Source organism: Saccopteryx bilineata, chromosome 2, assembly GCF_036850765.1.
Source record: "Saccopteryx bilineata isolate mSacBil1 chromosome 2, mSacBil1_pri_phased_curated, whole genome shotgun sequence".
In the NCBI taxonomy this organism is placed as follows: domain Eukaryota; kingdom Metazoa; phylum Chordata; class Mammalia; order Chiroptera; family Emballonuridae; genus Saccopteryx; species Saccopteryx bilineata.
Genome location: NC_089491.1, coordinates 392,794,750 through 392,816,310, shown reverse-complemented (window position 1 = coordinate 392,816,310; position 21,561 = coordinate 392,794,750). Strand labels below are relative to the sequence as shown.

General features: G+C 52.3%; 1 protein-coding gene across 2 annotated transcripts in view; it reads left to right on the top strand.

The window, feature by feature from the left end:
• SLC47A1 (solute carrier family 47 member 1) overlaps nucleotides 1-21,183 on the top strand; it is a 43,601-nt gene extending 22,418 nt beyond the window's left edge. Inside the window, exons 7-18 of one of the 2 annotated variants that reach the window (XM_066264383.1) lie at nucleotides 1,592-1,689; nucleotides 1,992-2,089; nucleotides 2,195-2,308; nucleotides 2,417-2,484; nucleotides 4,108-4,216; nucleotides 4,339-4,414; nucleotides 8,539-8,608; nucleotides 8,843-8,975; nucleotides 11,229-11,291; nucleotides 17,254-17,348; nucleotides 18,793-18,868; nucleotides 20,552-21,183. In XM_066264383.1, the coding sequence (XP_066120480.1) occupies nucleotides 1,592-1,689; nucleotides 1,992-2,089; nucleotides 2,195-2,308; nucleotides 2,417-2,484; nucleotides 4,108-4,216; nucleotides 4,339-4,414; nucleotides 8,539-8,608; nucleotides 8,843-8,975; nucleotides 11,229-11,291; nucleotides 17,254-17,348; nucleotides 18,793-18,868; nucleotides 20,552-20,781 (1,230 nt within the window). In that variant the 3' untranslated portion in view covers nucleotides 20,782-21,183. The remainder of the gene's footprint in view (nucleotides 1-1,591; nucleotides 1,690-1,991; nucleotides 2,090-2,194; nucleotides 2,309-2,416; nucleotides 2,485-4,107; nucleotides 4,217-4,338; nucleotides 4,415-8,538; nucleotides 8,609-8,842; nucleotides 8,976-11,228; nucleotides 11,292-17,253; nucleotides 17,349-18,792; nucleotides 18,869-20,551) is intronic. The other variant, XM_066264384.1, reaches the window with a different exon arrangement.
• The last annotated feature ends 378 nt before the right edge of the window (nucleotides 21,184-21,561 follow it).

Genomic DNA, 21,561 nt, shown 5'->3' with positions numbered 1-21,561 from the left:
GGGTGCGATGACACTGTGGTGGGGAGATGCAGTGTTTCCTGTTCACGGCTGGCTTTATCCACTGTTATTACACCCTGACGCAGAAGGGGGTGCGATGACACTGGTGGGGAGAAGCGGTGTTTCCTGTTCACGGCTGGCTTTATCCACTGTTATTACACCCTGACGCAGAAGGGGGTGCGATGACACTGCAGTGAGGAGAAGCGGTGTTTCCTGTTCACGGCTGGCTTTGTCCACGTGTTGTTACACCCTGACGCAGAAGGGGGTGCGATGACACTGGTGGGGAGATGCAGTGTTTCCTGTTCACGGCTGGCTTTGTCCACGTGTTGTTACACCCTGACGCAGAAGGGGGTGCAATGACACTGGTGGGGAGAAGCGGTGTTTCCTGTTCATAGCTGGCTTTGTCCACGTGTTATTACACCCTGACGCAGAAGGGGGTGCAATGACACTGGTGGGGAGAAGCGGTGTTTCCTGTTCATAGCTGGCTTTATCCACTGTTGTTACACCCTGACGCAGAAGGGGGTGCGATGACACTGCGGGGGGGAGATGCAGTGTTTCCTGTTCACGGCTGGCTTTATCCACTGTTATTACACCCTGACGCAGAAGGGGGTGCGATGACACTGGTGGGGAGAAGCGGTGTTTCCTGTTCATAGCTGGCTTTATCCACTGTTATTACACCCTGACGCAGAAGGGGGTGCAATGACACACTGGTGGGGAGAAAGGGTGTTTCCTGTTCATAGCTGGCTTTATCCACGTGTTATTAGACCCTGACGCAGAAGGGGGTGCGATGACACTGGTGGGGAGAAGCGGTGTTTCCTGTTCATGGCTGGCTTTATCCACGTGTTATTAGACCCTGACGCAGAAGGGGGTGCGATGACACTGGTGGGGAGAAGCGGTGTTTCCTGTTCACAGCTGGCTTTGTCCACTGTTATTACACCCTGACGCAGAAGGGGGTGCGATGACACTGGTGGGGAGAAGCGGTGTTTCCTGTTCACGGCTGGCTTTGTCCACGTGTTGTTACACCCCGATGCGTGACGAGAGGGCCCTCTGCTTCCTTCCCTCCCCTGCCTTCTGTCTGTCTCGGTTGGGCCGCCAGATGAGGCTGGATGTTTCCTCCCTGCGCTGGTGAGCGGAGCTCGCGGGGATGGGACGCGCTCCACGCTCCCGTGTCATGGGCCCCTCTCCTCTCAGGTCAGGTCTCCACACTTCGGTTTAGGTGGAGTCCGTGCTGCCTTCTCACCCGCAGTCTCTGGTGGAAAAGGAACACGGTGTTGTCTCGAGCCCCTGCTGGTCCTTGCACTCTTGGTGACAAGCCATCTCTCTCTTCCTTCCTCTCTGCTGCCTTTCTCATCTCCTGCCATGTCCCCCTGTGGCCAGAACTGTGGTCTTCACGCCTCTGGGAAGAGGAGGAAGAGGAGGTGGTGGGGGGAAGGGGACAGGTGAGAGCAGTAAGGATGGGGCGTCCACAGTTAGGACCTCTGTGTCCCTGTGGCCGCCTGTCACACAGGCCGCTTAAAAGCCGGATGCGTTTGGGTGGAAGCCGGCAGTTTGGTGCCATGGGCCTCCAGCAGGGGGCGGTCTCTCCTCGTTTTAGGGAATCGTCCTGCCCCAGATCCTAAGCGGAGTGGCAGCCAACCTCGTCAACGCCCTCATCAACTATCTGTTTCTCCATCAACTGCATCTTGGAGTGATGTGAGTTCACCCCAGTTCTTGGGACAGGGGAGACAAGACATGACCTTGCACGTGGCTTCTGCAGGGAGATCGGGGAGGAGGGGGAGGGATGGAGAATGAGACCGTTTGACCTGGTTGTGGGTCCATGGGTGGTCTCCTCCTTGGACCGGGGTGGAAACCGCGGCTGGGGATGGAGAGTGAGGGTGCTCTGGAAAGAAGTGGGTCTCGGGGCAGACACCCCGGCAGGGAGGGGCGCTCACCGTGCTACGTGAGGCCGAGGAAGGGTGGAGGTCAGCCCTCCCATCCCGCTCTGGTCTCCCCAGGGGCTCGGCTCTGGCCAACTTGGTCTCCCAGTTCTCTCTGGCCCTGCTCCTCTTTCTCTACATCTTCTGGAAGAAACTGTATCAAGCCACCTGGGGAGGTAAAGGCCGCCTGTTGTCTTCCCCACTGGGGCATGGGTTCCTGGGGAGCTCCCGGGGGGTGGACGGATGTGCTGTCCCCTGTCTCCATCTCTGCCTGCCTGCAGGGTGGTCCCTCGAGTGCCTGCAGGACTGGGGCCCCTTCTTCCACCTGGCCGTGCCCAGCATGCTCATGCTGTGCATCGAGTGGTGGGCCTACGAGATCGGGAGCTTCCTGTGCGGTCAGTGCCGGGACGCACGGTGACGGCCGGCTGGGGGTGGGGGCGGAGGGGGACACACCGTCCAGAGGCGCAGAGGCGCAGCACAGGCCGTCTGTCTGTCTCCCTCAGGTGTCCTTGGCGTCGTGGAGCTGGGAGCCCATTCCATTGTGTACGAGCTGGCCATGGTGGTGTTCATGGTGAGTGCCCAAGGCTGGTCGTGAACAGGGTCCTCAAGACACACCTGGATGCTCAGGGCCGTCGGTCATCGTTTGTGAAATGATGCGAGAAAGGACAGTTTTCTCCTAGGACCTAAGAAGGTCCTTTTGGTTTGGTGGGGTCTCCCTGCGCGCTGAGTGGGGCTGGGGAGGAGCCCTGAGTGAGTTGTTTGCTCGAGTCGTCCGTCCTCCTAATGGTCACGGCTAATGGTACTGAGCAATGGCGATGTGTGAGGCGCTGTGGGGTGGTCAGCATGCAGGGACTCGTTTAATCCTGGCAGTAATCCTCAGACTATTACGAGGTCCCTTCCACAGATAACCACTGAGGCCTGTGAGGGTAACCCACGCAGGGTCCCACAGCTGATAGGTAGATGGCAAAGTAGGATTCGAACCCAGGGAATCTGGCTGCAGAGCTCCCATCTCTAACCACTGTGCCCCACTGCTTTCCTGTGTCTGGGATCCACCCGGCAAACCTTCTACCGGGGATGCTCTGCCTGTGAGGGCTGCTGTTCTGTTGCTTGGCAACCAAGCTATTTTAGTGCCTGAGGTGAGGCCATGGAGCCATCCTCAGTGCCCAGGGCCAACTTTGCTTGAACCATTGGAGCCTTGGCTGCAGGAGGGGAAGAGAGAGAGAGAGAGAGAGAGAGAGAGAGAGAGAGAGAGAGAGAAGGGAGGAGGGTGGAGAAGCAGATGGGCGCTTCTCCTGTGTGCCCTGACTGGGAATTGAACCAGGGGCTTCTACACACCAGGCCAACACTCTACCACTGAGCCAACTGGCCGGGGCAGGATTCTGTCTTCTAACCTCACTCCCTTGATGGTCTTTAGAACAGACCAGTCTTGGGCTCCTGGCAGTCCATCCTTCCACACCCAGAAGGCAACGGTGACTGTACTGTAGAGCCTCCCAGAGCCCCGGTCGGGAGCTGTGCGGAAAAGGCAGTGTGGAGAAAGCAGCTGTGTCAGGCTTGCTGGCTGGTGTCCCAGCCGCAAGCACTCTGCATGATTAGTGCGAGAGCATGTGGCAGAAAGCCACGTGTGGGTCTCCGTGAAAAGCTGTGGGTTCTTTCCCTCGGGGGCGATTCTCCCAGATCGCTCGCCCTCAGTGAGAAGTGAGGTTCCCTGGTTCCGTCAGACGCCAGTGTGAGGGGCGGTGTTCCTGACCCTTTGCCCTCCACGACAAAAAGCAGGTTTTCCTTCGTCTGCGAGCCTCCCATCAACAGATAACGGCCGAGGCCTTCCGGCTCCACAGCCCCTCTGCTGTCTGCCGAGTCCAGTGTGAAGCCGCCGGGCCTCTGGCAGGATCAGAGCCCAGGGTCCCAGGGTCCGTGCTGGCCTGGGGGCTCTCCACCGCCAGACACGAGGCTGTTGCAAATCAGTCTTCTTATAACCTCTGGGACTGCGTTTCCCCGGCGAGGTGGGGACGCGCGGTGGGCCCAGTCCCTCCTCGCTGGGCAGGGTGCGCGGCGAGCCTCAGGACGGAGCTGGGCAGGGTGCGCGGCGAGCCTCAGGACGGAGCTGGGCAGGGTGCGCGGCGAGCCTCAGGACAGCCGGAGCGAGAGGCCCAGCTGCTGCCTGCGCTGAGCCCTCACCGTTCCCGCCTCCTCACAGATACCCACAGGCTTCAGCGTGGCGGCCAGCGTCCGAATCGGGAACGCGCTGGGCGCTGGGAACATCGAGCAGGCCAGGAGGTCCTCCACGGTCTCCGTGCTGGTCACAGGTAGCGTCGGCGTGGCAGCCGGTGACTCGGCGGAGCCGCCTGTGCACGGGACGCCCGGGCTCCCGGTCCTCGCCGACCTCCTTTTCTCACGGTGCTCTCTCTGCCCGTTTCCTTCCCTCCAGAACTCTTCGCTGTGGCCTTCTGTGCCCTGCTGTTAGGCTGTAAGGATCACGTGGGATACATTTTCACCACCGATAGGTAAGTGCTGAGACTGTCCTTGAAACGTGAAAAGACTCTGAGGTAAAGAAATGGTTGGGGGCCCTGGCCAGTTGGCTCAGTGGTAGAGCGTCAGCCTGGCGTGCAGGAGTCCCGGGTTTGATTCCCGGCCAGGGCACACAGGAGAGGCGCCCATCTGCTTCTCCATCCCTCCCCCTCTCCTTCCTCTCTGTCTCTCTCTTCCCCTCCCGCAGCCGAGGCTCCACTGGAGCAAAGATGGCCCGGGCGCTGAAGACGGCTCCGTGGCCTCTGCCTCAGGCATTAGAGTGGCTCTGGTTGCAACAGAGCAAAGCCCCGGATGGGCAGAGCATCACCTCCTGGTGGGCATGCTGGGTGGATCCCGGTCGGGCGCATGCGGGAGTCTGTCTGCCTTCCTGCTTCTCACTTCAGGAAAAAAATAGAAATGGTTGGGCTGGTGCTTTCACTCTGGGCCTCCTGGGGCTGGAGTATCTTTAGAGGACTCCGGAGGCACTTGTGCAAAATCAGGAACTTGCTGATGTGACCTGGGCAGAAACGATGAGGTATAGGAACTACCGTATTCCCCCATGTACAAGAGACACATTTTTTTGAAAAATTTGGGGTCTAAAATCTGGGTGTGTCTTATACACTGGTTGTAGATTTTTTTTAGTTGCATTTCCCGCTTTTTCGCACTTGTTTTCGCGCTCCTTGTTGAAGGCAGTGATTTGTCATGAGACACAGATGAGGACAAGCTAATGGATGGGAGTTTTGACAGTGACGAGGAATTGTATGAATTTTATGATGAATAAAACTTGAGTTCAATAACTTTACATAATACATTTTTTTCCAAATTTTGGGTCCCCAAATTAAGGAGGGTCTTATACGTGGAGCATCTTCTACGTGGGGAACTATGGTAATTTATAACCTAGCATGCCAAATGTAATGAGCCTTGACTTTGACGGGATACTGATGTATTTTTTTATTTTTATTTTTTAACAGAGACAGAGAGAGAGAGTCAGAGAGATGGATAGATAGGAACAAACAGACAGGAACGGAGAGAGATGAGAAGCATCAATCATTAGTTTTTCGTGGCCATACCTTAGTTGTTCATTGATTGCTTTTTCATATGTGCCTTGACTGCTGGCCTTCAGCAGACTGAGTAACCCCTTGCTCAAGCCAGCGACCTTGGGTCCAAGCTGGTGAGCTTTTTTTTTTTTTTTCCTGAAGCTGGAAACAGGGAGAGACAGTCAGACAGACTCCCGCATGCACCCGACCAGGATCCACCCGGCATGCCCACCAGGGGCAACGCTCTGCCCACCAGGGGGCGATGCTCTGCCCATCTTGGGCGTCGCCATGTTGCGACCAGAGCCACTCTAGCGCCTGGGGCAGAGGCCACAGAGCCATCCCCAGTGCCCGGGCCATCTTTGCTCCAATGGAGCCTTGGCTGCGGGAGGGGAAGAGAGAGACAGAGAGGAAAGCGCGGCGGAGGGGTGGAGAAGCAAATGGGCGCTTCTCCTGTGTGCCCTGGCCGGGAATCGAACCCAGGTGGTGAGCTTTTGCTCAAATCAGATGAGCCCGCACTCAAGCTGGCAACCTCGGGGTCTCGAACCTGGGTCCTTCCACATCCCAGTCCTACGCTCTATCCACTGCACCACCGCCTGGTCAGGCTTACTGATGTATTTTAAAGAAGGAAACTCCTTTTTTTTTTTTTTTTGGCACCACTGGTTACATTATCATGTTAATTATTTCATTCCAATGACAACAACCATTGTGATAGCTCAGGATTTGCCAGAGTTTGTCTAGCTGTGTCATATATTTATTAAACCCAGTTGAAGTTAAAAATGTCACCAAGGAGCTGTCTGTGGAAAATCGCATGGTCAGGCCGATTCCTGAAGGGGAGACCTTCTACAAGGGGTACCCCTGCTCTGCAGGTTCTGTCTGTTTCGGGGTTCATCAGCGAGGCTAGCTGCTTTGTCTTATGTAGATATTTTGTGAGGGCACTTCTTATCTGGGATTTTTATTTTTATCAGCAATGACACTGTGCTAATTGACTTCCCTCCCTGGATTCAAAAAGCAGGGGAAGGGAGAGCACTAAATTTCTCCTGTTCTTCAAGTGTCTTCTTCTCTCTCTCTTTTTTTTTGTATTTTTCTGAAGTGAGAAGCGCAGAGGCAGACAGACAGACTCCCACATGTGCCAGACCAGGATCCACCCGGCACGCCCACCAGGGGGCGATGCTCTGTTGCAACCAGAGCCATTCTAGTGCCTGAGGCAGAGGCCATGGAGCCATCCTCAGAGCCGGGATCAACTTTGCTCCAATGGAGCCTTGGCTGCAGGAGGGGAAGAGAGAGACAGAGAGGAAGGAGAGGGGGAGGGGTGGAGAAGCAGATGGGCGCTTCTCCTGTGTGCCCTGGCTGGGAATCGAACCCGGGACTTCCACATGCCAGGGAGGTATCTGTCTCTTGATCTCTGATGTTTATTAGGTTGTCAGCTTTCGGTCTCCGCTGTTTGCTGTGGGGAAAAGGAGATGTTGAACGGACCCTCCCTTCAGAAGGAGTGAGGAGGGACCGGAGGTTCTCTTCTTCTTCTAAGGGGGGCTGTGTATCGGGAGTGCAGTCTGCACCGGCGGCTTCAGGGGGAACACGGTGGATGTTTGAATCTGAATCTGTCCACATCCCGGAAACCACGCGGGGGTGGGGGGGTGAGAAAAACTATACCTCTGATGAAATCAGCAGACAGAAAAGTTGCAAAGTCAGGTTATTTGTAAGTGAGCCAGGATGAACCGCCCGGGCAGGCTCAGAGCCAGACGCGGAGGTGGCTCCGGTCCGACCGTCATCAGGGAGGAAAAGAGGCCGCCTCTACGCAAAATAAAGGGGGAAATCACAAAACATACTTTTTTTTTTTTTTAAAGCACAAGAGACTAGTTTGCATAACTTTTGCATGTAAATTTAAAAATCTGGAAGGAATAAATAATTACCTGGGAAAATAATTTATCAGAACATATCCTACAGAGAAGGTCTAAAAAAGACTGATTTCCTTAGGAGAAATTATTTAAAAATGATGAAAAGCACCAATCCCGGGGGGGGGGGGTTCTGAAGGAGGATTTTATGGAAACCTTTAAACTTAGGTAATTCTCGTGCTGTCTGAACTGTTCCAGGAAGCAGAAAAAGGGGAAAAAGCTCCACATTCTGTTTATGAAGCAAATAGAACATTGGTACTGAACTCTGACAAAGCTAGCCCAATAAAAAGGAAAGTCACGCACCAATGTGTAACTTACTAAGATCAATTTTAAAATCCAAAATAAGCCGTGTCTAGCTCTGGAGGCCAGGCCCCATGCCTGGGAACCAACGATATTTCTGCCAGCTTCACCTGTAGAGCCTTTCTCCCTAGGCGACCTGGTTCCGGAGAAAGAAATCCAGCTTTTCTGTTGTGCTTCGTGTGTACAGACCGAGAGAGACCCAGTCGCTTGATCTGACTGTCTACATTGACCAACATGACTATATATATATATATATTTTTTTTTTTTCTAAAAGTCATGGGATATGATGTAGAGTTGGTCTCCCCACCCACACACCCTCCCACCCACACACATGCCAAAAAACAGTAGGGCTGTCCCTGAACAGGGTGTTGGCTGGACCACATGAGTCTCTTCCGGGACACACAGAAAGCCGAGTGCCATTCCCCAAGAAACAGCACCGTTTACTTTTTTTTTTTTTTTTCTGAAGCTGGAAATGGGGAGAGACAGTCAGACAGACTCCCGCATGCGCCCGACCGGGATCCACCTGGCACGCCCACCAGGGGCCACGCTCTGCCCACCAGGGGGTGATGCTCTGTCCCTCCGGGACATCGCTCTGCCGTGACCACTCTAGCGCCTAGGGCAGAGGCCAAGGAGCCATCCCCAGCGCCCGGGCCATCTTTGCTCCAATGGAGCCTCGGCTGCGGGAGGGGAAGAGAGAGACAGAGAGGAAGGAGGGGGGGCTGGAGAAGCAAATGGGCGCTTCTCCTATGTGCCCTGGCCGGGAATCGAACCCGGGTCCCCCGCACGCCAGGCCGACGCTCTACCGCTGAGCCAACCGGCCAGGGCCCGCACTGTTTACTTTTTCAAGTGTCTGTCTCCTGCTGATCACCTTGTGCTTCATTTCCCGAACAGGGAAGTCATTGCTCTCGTGGCTCGAGTGGTTCCAATTTATGCTGTGTCCCACCTCTTTGAAAGTCTCGCTGTAAGTACTATGCGCCAGTCCCTTAAGCATCTTCACATTCATTCTCTGTATTCCGAGGATGGGAAGCTGAAACGGGGAAGGGAGGTGGGTAGGTCGGTCGGTACTGAATACTTTCGTATTTGCTTTCCAAGAACACCGGCCCGTGAGAGTCCCACAGAATGGGACAGCGTGTGGGGGGGGGGTCCCTCAGAAGCATCAGCAGGGTTCACACTGACGGTTGTCCTCTGCCCGCAGTGTACCAGCGGCGGCATTCTGAGAGGAAGCGGAAATCAGAAAGTCGGGGCCATCGTGAACGCCATTGGGTACTACGTGATTGGTCTCCCGATCGGGATTTCGCTGATGTTCGCGGCCAGGCTGGGAGTGATCGGTAAGCTTGAGCCACGGGCAGGCAGGGCTGAGTTCCCCGTGGGCCCCGGAAATGACCGTCCACGCTTGTGGGCCTTGCCTGAGGGCCCTGGGACTATGGGAGCTTCCCCACACTCATTCCGTGCCCTGTCAGGGAGACCAGGGAGGGAGCAGGAGGCCCGGGGCTGCCTGGCCAGGCCCCTCTCCAGGGGGCAATCTCCCACACTTACCTACCCGAACACAGCAACACGGCCTTTCTGCTCACCTCCCCGCCCTGTGTTATCAAGAGCTCACTTCTCGGCCCTGGTCAGTTGGCTCAGTGGTAGAGCGTCGGCCTGGCGTGCAGGAGTCCCGGGTTCGATTCCTGGCCAGGGCACACAGGAGAGGCGCCCATCTGCTTCTCAACCCCTCCCCCTCTCCTTCCTCTCTGTCTCTCTCTTCCCCTCCCGCAGCCAAGGCTCCATTGGAGCAAAGATGGCCCGGGCGCTGGGGATGGCTCTGTGGCCTCTGCCCCAGGCGCTAGAGTGGCTCTGGTGGTGACAGAGCATCGCCCTCTGGTGGGCATGCCGGGTGGAACCCGGTCAGGCGCATGCGGGAGTCTGTCTGACTGCCTCCCTGTTTCTAGCTTCAGAGAAATGAAAAAAAAAAAAAATCACTTCTCCAAAGTTGCCGACAGCAGAGGCTGCTGCTTCTAGAAGCATTCGGAAATGGACCCGTTGTGGCTCCAGCTCTGTCCACCCGTTGGTGACGGCCCTTGCGTGTGTGGTGAGGCCCTGAGAGTGAGCCTGCAGGACTGCCTGAGGCCATCATAGACTGACCAGACTGGAATGTTTGTGGTTGAGGCAGGGGCAGGGGCGCTGGACAGCCTTGGTGTGACTCTCACAGAGCTGTGGGAGTATCCGCGGTGGCAGTCCCCACCCTGGAACCATGTCCCCTCGGTCTTAGCCAAGGCAGTTGGGAGGATTCATAGAGGGCAGCGCACAGGGCAGTCCCGGAGCTGGGTTCTCCGTGTCCCCTCAGGCCACTCCACAACCTGCACTTCTGGCCTGGTGCCACTTTATTTTTTTAATTCAGTGAGAGGAGGGGAGATAGACAGACTCCCGCATGTGCCTCCACTGGGATCCACCCAGCAAGCCCACTAGGGGGCGATGCTCTGCCCATCTGGGGTGCTGCTCCGTTGCTCAGCAGCCAAGCTGTTCTTAGCACCTGAGTCTGAGGCCATGGAGCCATACTCAGTGCCCAAGGCCAACTCGCTCCAATGGAGCCCTGGCTGCAGGAGAAAAAGAGAGAGAGAGAGAGAGAGAGAAGCAAGAGGGGGAGGTATGGAGAAGCAGGTGGTCACTTCTCCTGTGTGCCCTGACCGGGAATTGAACCAGGACATTCACACACCAGGCCAATGCTCTACCACTGAGCCAACTGGCCAGGGCCAGCCTGGTACAACTTCTAAGCCGTGTGTCTTGTGTCTCTCCCTAGTCCCCAAGGCCATGGCTGTTGTGCGTGTGAACAACTCAGAAGGAAGACGAGGGTGGAGGGGAGCTCTTTATCAGCTCACTACAGTGTGTCCGTAAAGTCATGGTGCACTTTTGACTGGTCACAGGAAAGCAACAAAAGACGATAGAAACATCATATTTTCTATACAGCAGAGCAGCCCATGGCCATGCCAGTTGAGATGTGGACGGTACAGAGGAAAGTTCAGTGTATTCTGTGGCTCGCTATATTAGAATCCATGACCAAAGTGCAACGTGAATATCGGCGCATTTATAACGAAGCGCCACCACATAGGAATAACATTACTAGGTGGGATAAGCAGTTGAAGAAAACCGGCAGTTTGGTGGAGAAACCCCGTTCTGGTAGGCCATCAGTCAGTGACGAGTCTGTAGAGGCTCTATGGGATAGCTACCTAAGGAGCCCTAAAAAATCTGTGCGTGAGCCCACATCGAACCACACTGAATAGGTATGAAACTGGGAGAATTTTCCTTTTATTTGGTGCAGATTTCACATTTCTATCGTCTTTTGTTGCTTTCCTGTGACTGGTCAAAAAAGTGTACCGTGACTTGACGGACACACTGTACATTTGGGAAAAAGAACTTAATCTACAGGATCTGAAATTACCAGAGCTATTATTTTTTCTTTATAGAAGGGGAAAGAGTTGACTGCCCATCTTTGATTTCTAAAATAATAATCTGGAATCCATTGGCAGTTAATACTTGATTACACTAGAATTTGTGACTGACTACAGTGTGACGGTTTGTTTTCATCTGTTGGTTCTTGGCAGGTTCAGAGGTGATGAGAAGTCATCCGATACCCAGAGTGAACTTCCAGTCCAAAGTGTCCCACGGTGTTGCACATTTTTTTCTCAAGTTCAATAATATTTTAATGAAAAATATGTGAGATGAACGGAGAATGCCATTGCCAATGTAACATTTCCTGGGCTTGCGTCATGGCTCAGAAAATTATTTAGCTGAGTTTCTGGCATTACTCATATTTTAGATTTGACGATGGCAGAGCTCAGGGAAATATTGGAGGCATCCACGTGAAAATATAGATTTCTCTGTGTCCCAGGTGCTATACTAGGCTCACCAACTTACCTAACAGCTATACCTGCCACATGCAAAGTACAAGCACTTAGGAATCACTTATAAAAAAAAATGCTGGGGTACAAACTTCCAGGTATAAAATAAATAAGTCAAGGAGAGTATCATGTACCAGCTGGTGACTATAGTTAATAGTACTATTCATATTGTATATTTGAAAGTTGGTAAAAAAGTAGATCTTAAAAGGTCACATCGTAAGAAAAATCATTGTATTATATGAGGTGGTATCTTAACTGGACTTATTGGGGTAATCATCTCACAATTCAGCTGACCTTTTGAACAGCATGGATTTGAATGGCACAGGTTCACTTATACGTGTATTTCGTGTGTGTGTGTGTGTGTGTGTGTGTGTGTGTGTGACAGACAGGAAGGGAGAGAGATGAGAAGTATCAGTTCTTTGTTGCAGCACATTAGTTGTTCATTGATTGCTTTCTCATATGTGCTCTGACCTGGACGCTAGAGCTGAGCAAGTGACCCCTTGCTCAAGCCAGTGACCAGGGGGTCATGTCTATGATCCCACACTCAAGCCAATGAGCCCACGCTCAAGCTGATGAGCCCGCACCCAAGCCGGTGACCTCGGGGTTTCGAACCTGGGTCTTCTGCGTCGCAGTCTGACGCTCTATCCACTGCGCCACCGCCTGGTCAGGCTCTTTCTTTCTTTCTTTCTTTCTTTCCTTTTTTTTTTTTTTTCAATAAATACAGCCAACCCTTCGTATCCTCTGATTTTGCATCTATGGATTCAGTCAACCGTGGGTCAAAACAATCTTTTTGCATTCCCAATAGCAGTTTCCCAACTGTGGGTTGAAAATACTGGCTGGATCTGGATGCAAAGGGCCAACTGCAGTTACGCTTTGGGAGAGCCAGAAATTGTATGGGCGTTGTCCACTGCACGGGCCCCTGTCGCCTCTTCACCCCGCGTTATTCGGGGGTCAGCTTAATGTCCCAGGATGGAATCGTCATGTTGGACACCTGAAATGACTAGAAGGCTGTCTTGTCAATTATATCCCAATAAAAAATGTTGAGGACTCCAGGGAAGTGAGGGCTCTTTGAGAAGTCTGCAGTCAGGCTCTGTCACCCACCACTTAAAATAAAAATAAGTATAGTACTACCTGGTTTTGAATATTCTGTCTGCTCTGAGAGGGGCTGTAGAATGCCTACACAAAGTCCCCGAGGGAGTCTGAGGAGGCCACAGGTCCCCGTGGACGACGCCCGCAAATCCTAACGACGGCCGTAATTTCCTGGCAAGCTTTACAAACACGCCGACTCCTGGGCTCGGAATTCTGATAACCTTCCTGTTTTAAGGTTCTTAGGTTGAGCCTGTTGTCAACAGCCATTTTTTTTAACGTTTATTTATTGATTTTAGCGAGAGAGGAAGGGAGAGAGATAGGAACATTGATCTGTTTCTGTACGCACCCTGACTGGGGATCGAACCAGCAAACTCTGTGCTTCGGGACCGTAAAGTCGGCCGAAGGTTAAAAAATATTTATTAGGGGGGTGTCACCTGCTGGGCTGACTCCTAAGGCAAGGTGGGGGTCAGCAACCGGTTCTGTAACAGGTCGGGTTAAGTAGGGGGCTCGAGGGGGCTGGGGGCTGGTAGTCGTTACAGGAAATAGGGTTAACTGTAAGTAAGCTAGGGGACCTTCCACACCTGCGTGAGTCACCGGGATGCCCAGGGGGTAGTGACCTGGAACATCCAGTTTGTCAGTGTCCCTTTGTCCTCTTAAGGGTGGAGGGGGCCTGGTCCCCACCTGCAACCCTATCAGGAACAACACTCTAACTCACCAAGCTATCCAGCCAGGCACAATTTTTTTTTTTAATTTTTAAAAATTTATTGATTGGGCCCTGGCCGGTTGGCTCAGCGGTAGAGCGTTGGCCTGGCGTGCGGGGGACCCAGGTTCGATTCCCGGCCAGGGCACATAGGAGAAGCGCCCATCTGCTTCTCCACCCCTCCCCCTCTCCTTCCTCTCTGTCTCTCTCTTCCCCTCCCGCAGCCAAGGCTCCATTGGAGCAAAGATGGCCCGGGCGCTGGGGATGGCTCCTTGGCCTCTGCCCCAGGCGCTAGAGTGGCTCTGGTTGCGGCAGAGCAATGCCCCGAAGGGGTAGAACATCGCCCCTTGGTGGGCAGAGCGTCGCCCCTGGTGGGCGTGCCAGGTGGACCCCGGTCGGGCACATGCGGGAGTCTGTCTGACTGTCTCTCCCCATTTCCAGCTTCAGAAAAATACAAAAAAACCCACAAAATTATTGATTTTTAGCCAGAGAGGGAGAGAGAGAGAGAGAGGAATGTCGATCTGTTCTTCTATGTGCCCTGACCGGGGATTGGACCGGCAACCTCTGTGCTTCCGGTCGGCACTCTAACCAATTGAGCCATCTGGCCAGGGCAGACAGAACAGCATCTTTCAAACAGTGAGCCTGTAGTGAAACTGCTGGAATCAAGTTACAGCCGGAGATAGCTGGTTAAATTCTGTCTAAGACAGGCGGAGCGTGTCATTTCCATGGGTTGGGAACGCTGGATTTGATATACTGGATACTGGTTTTTACTGGTCTGTTATCAGAATGGCAGGCAGTCCCCAACTTTAGTCTACATGTCAGGCTGATTACATGATTGGCACGCAGGAGCAGAGTTGTAAACTTTGCCCTGAAGCCGGGCACCTTAACCCATAAACCATTAGCCCCAGTTTGGCCACCTTACTTTGAAATGTAGAAAAGAAAGGCCCTTAGCATAAGTCACTTTTAGCAGAACTCACTTTCTCTAAAACAAAAAGACTTTTAGCAGAATTTACTTTTTCTAATTTTTTTTTTTTTTTTTTTTTTGTATTTTTCTGAAGTTGGAAACGGGGAGGCAGTCAGACAAACTCCCGCATGCGCCCGACCGGGATCCACCCGGCATGCCCACCAGGGGGCGATGCTCCGCCCATCTGGGGCATTGCTCTGTTGCAACCAGAGCCATTCTAGTGCCTGGGGCAGAGGCCACAGAGCCATCCTCAGCACCCAGGCCAACTTTGCTCCAATGGAGCCTTGGCTGCGGGAGGAGAAGAGAGAGACAGAGAGGAAGGAGGGGGGAGGGGTGGAGAAGCAGATGGGCGCTTCTCCTGTGTGCCCTGGCCGGGAATTGAACCCTGGACTCCTGCATGCCAGGCCGACGCTCTATCACTGAGCCAACCGGCCAGGGCCCAGAATTTACTTTTTCTAAAAGACTCCCTACCCCTGGCTTTGGGGCTAGTCTTGCAAGGCTGTGTGTGGCCTTAGGGTTTCACAGGGTTGCAGATGGGCCCTGAATGTTTCTCCCTGAATTAATCCTATAGATCAACATTGTAAAATGAGTTTGCTTCACTGCTTTGTTTTACCCTGGCCAGAATGTAACTGTGCCTTTTAAAGCTTGCTCCTGAGGCCTGACCTGTGGTGGCGCAGTGGATAAAGCATCAATCTGGAAACGCTGAGGTTGCCGGTTCAAAACCCTGGGCTTGCCTGGTCAAGGCACATATGGGAGTTGAATGCTTCCTGCTCCTCCCCCCTTCTCTCTCTCACTCTCTCTCCCCTCGCTATAATGAATAAATAAAAAAATATATATTAAAAAAAATATTAAAGCTTGCTCCTGAGTGTGTGTGGGTCCTAAGTTTATGGACTGCTAGTTCCCTCATTGGTCCCGCCTGACTTTTGAAAGAAAGACTCCTTAATGTGGCTATTTAATTGCGTGGCAAACGTCTGTTTCTCCTGTTCCAATGTAACAACTTTTAACCCCTATCCCAAAATAAACAGTGACCAACCACAAGGAACAAATAAAGGCTCTCAGGAAGGGAGTCGCTCCCTGCGCTTGCATTTTGGCGGAGACTCAAAGGCAAGGCGGAGGAGCGGGAGGACTCTTCAGGGGAACAGAGGGTGCACCCCCATGGAGGCCATTGTGGGCTTGGGGAGGCTGGAGGCAGGTTTAACAAGAAGCGGGGCCTCCTGCACAATTGGTTAGAGGGTGTATGTTTGGTGTTCTCTGGCAGGTCCCAAGTTGGAAGCAGGGACAAGAGTTAAGGAAGCTGTCAGTTATTGATCGACCATGTCCCGGCCATGTCGGATCAATGGTTACAGAACTTGTTATTCAGTTTCCTAGACTGTCCCTGGCCAGGCACATCTGGCCTCCCAACCCGACTGCTGAAGTGTATATATATATATATATAGATATAGATATATATATAGAGAGAGAGAGAGAGAGAGCGCGCGTGCACACGCGCGCGCAGGCCGGGCTCCTGGGATTGCAGATCAAGGGTCGGTTTTCTGGACAGGTTGGTTGCTTTTGGTTGTAGGTCAAGGTTCTTTTTTTTTTATTTTTTTTTATGGTTTGACCTTTGGATATTTATTCTCTCACATCTATTGTTAGAGTTTCTGAGGTCATTCGAGTTTCGCTGTCGACCGGAAATGACCCCCAGCCCCCCCCATCACTTGGGGTCCCCCTCTGTATTACCTGTGGGTTTAGTCCAGGGGTCTCAAACTCGCGGCCCGCGGCCTGCATGCGGCCCGCTGAACAATTTTGTGCGGCCCGCAGACTAATCCACGAAGTTCAAAATATTTTGGATAAAATTAAGTAAGCCTAGGGGCCTACTTGTATTTTTCATTTCTCTAGCATCCTAGCTAGATATTAGCTTAGTTAACAGCAGTTGTGATGCGAACTACAGTTTCTGGTCTTTTTGTGACACTGAGTAAACTGCATGTACGATTGTGCTTGTTGTACTGATTTTTTTTTTGTTTTCAACTGCAGTGAGAAAAGTGTTGCGTAACAGTTGCCTTTTGTAGACCTAGTGCGGCCCGCCCAACGGCTGTGATCTTGCTCTGCGGCCCACATGCTGAGTTGAGTTTGAGACCCCTGGTTTAGTCGGTAGAGTTTGAGGATTTGGGCACCTTGGGATTTCCGAGGCTTGTCCCGTCCTCCCTAACCGCTCAGCCCCTCCTTGGATGTGATGTCTCTCTGCATCACCAGGTGGCTCCCGGGGAGGGGGCTCTAGTACTGCAGGTGGCTGGTGACTTCTGTATATTTAACTTGTCAGTTCCCTTGTTTGAATAAATACGCAAATAAATAAACAGGGCACGGTAGTTTAGTAGTCCTATTAGAAACAGGGTGTCATTTGTCCTGGTGGAAATTGTATTTCCTTGTAAGTGTCACTCTTCTTTTTTTGACAGAGAGTCAGAGAGAGGGATAGACAGACAGGAAGGGAGAGAGATGAGAAGCATCAATTTTTCATTGCGACACCTTAGTTGTTCATTGATTGTTTTCTCATATGTGCTTTGACCGCAGGCCTTCAGCAGACCAAGTGACCCCTTGCTCAAGCCAGTGACCTTGGGTCCAAGCTGGTGAGCTTTGCTCAAACCAGATGAGCCTGTGCTCAACCTGGCGACCTCGGGGTCTCGAACCTGGGTCCTCCGTGTCCCAGTCCAACGCTCTATCCACTGCGCCACCGCCTGGTCAGGCATGTGTCACTCTTCCTAATAGCTGAGCATTATGATTCCGAATGTTTGTTCCAAGACCCAAAAAAGCCAAGAAGTAGCCTGGGGGAGCCCTGGACCCCCAGAGCCTTCTGAAAAACCAAAGGGGAGAGCCAGGGACAGAGGTCTCTGGCTCGACCGCAGCCGGAAACGTGGGTTCTCTGAAGGGAATCAGTTGTGCTCCCTGAGGCCGGCTGGCGTTCCGCTGAGTTAACCTCTGTGAACTATTTCCACATCCAGGTCTGTGGTCTGGGATCATCATCTGTACGGTCTGCCAAGCAGTGTGTTTTCTCGGCTTTATTTCTCGGCTAAATTGGGAAAAAGCCTGTCAACAGGTAACTATGCTCATTGTTATCCTGGTAAACGTTCCTCTCCCAGAAAACAAACAGAATTAGCTTTGGCTGGTACTTCTCTCTCTCTCTCTCCTCCTTTTGGAAGGTTCTTTCACTTTTTATCACAGATGCTACTTTTTTGTTATTTTATTTTTTAATTTTTTTTAATTTTTTATTTTTTACAGGGACAGAGAGAGAGTCAGATAGAGGGATAGATAGGGACAGACAGACAGGAACGGAGAGAGATGAGAAGCATCAATCATCAGTTTTTTGTTGCGACACCGTAGTTGTTCATTGATTGCTTTCTCATACGTGCCTTGACTGTGGGCCTTCAGCAGACCGAGTAAGCCCCCGTTCGAGCCAGTGACCTTGGGTCCACGCTAGTGAGCTTTTTTTGCTCAAGCCAGATGAGCCCACGCTCAAGCTGGCTATCCTGGGGTCTCGAACCTGGGTCCTTCCGCATCCCAGTCCGACTCTCTATCCACTGTGCCACCACCTTGTCAGGCTGTTATTTTATTTTTTAATTTAAGTGAGATGAGGGGAGGCAGAGAGACAGATTTCTGCATGCTACCGACTGGGATCCACCATGCTCTGCCCATCTGGGGCCATTGCTCCATTGCTTGGCAACTGAGCTATTTTTAGTGCCTGAGGAAGAGGCCACGAGCCATCCTCAGTGCCTGGGGCCAACTTGCTCAAGCCAATCCAATCCAGCCATGGCTGTGGGAGGGGAAGAGAGAGAAGAGAGAAGGAGAAGGGGAGAGGTGGAGAAACAGATGATTGATTCTTCTGTGTGCCCGGACTAGGAATTGAACCTGGGACATCCACATGCTGGGCTGACGCTCTACCATTGAGCCAACTTGCCAGGGCTGTCGTTATTGTTGAGACTGCATTGAATTCAGACATGAGGGGCCAAGATGAGCCTTGCTTTCTCCAGGCCCCTTTGTTTATTCGTTGACTAGAAAAACGGGGTCCCTTTCTTTGTGTCCTGTGTTAGGCTGCCCTCCATTGTGCCTGAAAAGCCCATTTCAGGGTGAAATTTGGAACTGGAAAGGTGGTATGCCATGAAATTCATCCTAACATTGTTTGTTGTTGTTTTTACAATCCCAAAATACCACATTAGGATACTTGTGCGCATGTTTCTCTCCAACTTTCTAGGTCCGTGCGGGGGTCTAAGAAATAGGGGATAGATAAGTGAGATGAAGGAGAAAGAAGGGATGACCCTAAATGACCTTGGTCCCCATCTTCCCCTTCTTCTGCTTCACGTCCAACCCTGACCCCGTGTCAGTCGCCACGAAGGGCAGTTCCGTTTGTGAACTAGAGAAGTTCCTATGTTGCACGTCAAGGAAGAGCCATGGCTTGGCTTCTCCTGAACTGGGGCGTCCAGGTCAGAGGTTCTAGCTGCACAGGGGCCGAGCCCCGTGGGTTCACTTTGCATTTCACCTTGCAGGCTCAGGTACATGCCAACGTAAAACTAAACATGGCCCAGGATGGGACTTCCCTCCCTCAAGACTCCCTTCACCCAGGTATGCTGTCACCGCCCCCACGTGTGGAACAGGCGTGTCTCTCTCTCTCTCTCTCTCTCTTTCTCTCTCTTTCTCTCTCTCTCTCTCAGGGGTCCCGGAGGGGCCATCTGCAGGACACAGCTAGGTTTGCTGCTGGGAGCTGCCATCTAAATAGGGAAGTCATGTTTCAGAAACAAACAATAAACTTAAAAAAAAAAAAACAACCAAACAATGGGAGGTACAGGGACTGGAGCTGTGTTGGCTCGAGTTCCGAGCGTTAACAGAACAGACCGCTGTAAGGATCATTCAAGGCTGCCGCTGGCGACGTCAAGGTGCCCGGGCAAACATTCCCCGGGTGTTTCTCATGCCCTGGCAGTCCTGTGCTTTGATCTTATCTTGGAAACTGGCGTTGGAGTGTTTGTTTCCGTGGGGTCCTCCTGTCCTGGAGGCACACAGGTGGGGTTCTCCCCGATCCTGAGGTGTGCAGTCAGGCCCTCCTACCAGTCCTGCCCCTTCACCACCCAAACCCTCTTGAGTGCCTGGACTGATCCCGAATTGCAGGCAGTGGTCCATTTCTGTCAGGATCTGCCTCGGCTTCTGCCTGACCCCGTTATGAGCAGTCTCTAGAGCAGTTGGAGGAATGGAAGTTTCTAGGCAGCCTGGCTGACCCCAAGGTGACCGGCATAAGGGCTGATGTCCTTGTGGTTCATCCTTAATTCTTGGATGATCTCTCCAAAGCACTGCTAGGTCCAGACGGAAAACTCTCAGGTCAAAAGTGACCCCTGCCCCTCCCACCACCACCACCAAGCCTGGCTGGCTCACCCGGGTTTGGGTTTCCACCTGCCTCTAAATCCTGCCCAGATAGATGCCTGGCTTTTTATTATATTTTAGTGCTCTGACACCTTCAAGATGACATTTTTCATTTTCATAGTTCTCTTCAGAGAAGGGGCTGGTCCAAGTTCTCTAGCGCCCACCGCCTGTACAGAGCCAGGGTAAGAACAGTAGCTGTGAGCGCTCAGGGGGCTCCCACACGTGCCTGCCGAGAGTAGTGCCGGGCTCAGAGGAAGCGTTTCAGAAGCGGGAGGCGCTGCTCCGCTGTTTGGAATGATCTTCTCTCAGAGCTCCGAGGGCGTGCTAACGTTCCTGATGTCCGCTGGCGCTGGTCAAGCAGTCAGTGCCCGTCTTCTTCTTGTTCCGTGAGGTCATCTGCCTTTATGCTCTCTCTTGGGAAGCTTTTAGGAGATTTTTTTTTTTAATGCCTACTATTCTGAAGGGTCACGAAACTAAATCTAGGTCCGACTCACTGTCCTGCTGGTTACTTATTAGACCTTCCATGTGAAGACTCACATCCGTCTTCAATGGCTTTGAATTATTTCTTTCCGAAATGATCATGTGAGTATCGGTCCCTCGAAAACTTCCCTTATGACTTTTAACTCCGAGAGCTTCCCATTTCTCTAGTGCTTGCGGCGGGGCCGAGCTCCTCGGAGGACCCAGACATGTCAGTGTTCCCGTGAAGGAAGGGAGAGGCACTCTGAGATAGAATTCCTTGCATTCCTCCAGCGTAACAACTGCTTCCTGAATCAACTTCCTCCCAGCTAGCAACACACAATACGCTTCACCTTTTCTATTTCTTTTATACGGATGGGGCAAAAAAAAAAAAAAAAATCCTTTTAAGCTACTAATTCAGTTCCTTTTCCCCCTCAGTGGGCCCTGAGAGCCAGGAAGACATTTTAATGAGAAGTGTGGACAAAAAGGACGAGAGCCAGCAGCAGGATCAGCAGATGCGCCAGGAAGACCACGTCATTCGGGTCCAGCCAAGGGACGTGACCAAGTTGACCGGGAGGCAGTTGGTGTTGCGACGGGGGCTTCTGCTCCTCGGGGTCGTTTCCATCCTGCTGGCGGGGATTTTAGTGAGAGTGTGTGTCGCGGTTTAGTTCACGTGGCAAGAAAGGGCAGGCCAGGGGGACACTTCTGAGCTCACAAGCAAATAATTCATAGGCCCAGGGGTGGGAATCCGTGTCCCCACTTACGGTCATTTCAACTGTGCTCGTGGATTTCAAGGATTGAGAGTTCAAAGATCTATTTTCTAGTGAAGAGAAGGAGCTGAGGGAAGGACTGTATTCTGTTCTGGTCCAAGACGATGTCTGAAAGATTACGTGAGAGGAGTAATCCATCCACCCCTGTCTCAACCGAGGACCATTGTGTACTGACCACATTCATGTACGGCTCTAATATTCTGCCTACTGTTTTGTTTTGTTTTCCTTTAGTTACAAACCCATGTTCTGAGCCGCTGAAGGACTGACTGTTGCTATCTGAATTATTTAAATACATGTTGCCATATATCTTTCCTTGTGTGTTATATTGTTATTCCACGGGAGATGACATCTGTTAGTGTTCACCTGGGGTCAGATCTCAGTCACGGAGGGCGCTGAAGATGCTCAAGGAGCGAAAGTGGGGAAAGGCAGATTATTCAGAAGAGAGGAGTCCGTGGCGTCGATCAGCACACTTCCTGTTAAGGTCCCATCATGATATCCGTTTGGACTGACGGTGGATTGGCAGAGGACAGGAGGGGTAAAGCTGTAGGCTGCGGCTCCACTGGAAACCAGTGCTTCGTCTTTATTCCAGCCTGCTGAACATCCCACAGAGAAAAATAAGGGGTTTGAAGAGTTAGCTGGAGGAAGAAGTCAGGCCTTTTCCTACTTGTTTCCTTCTTT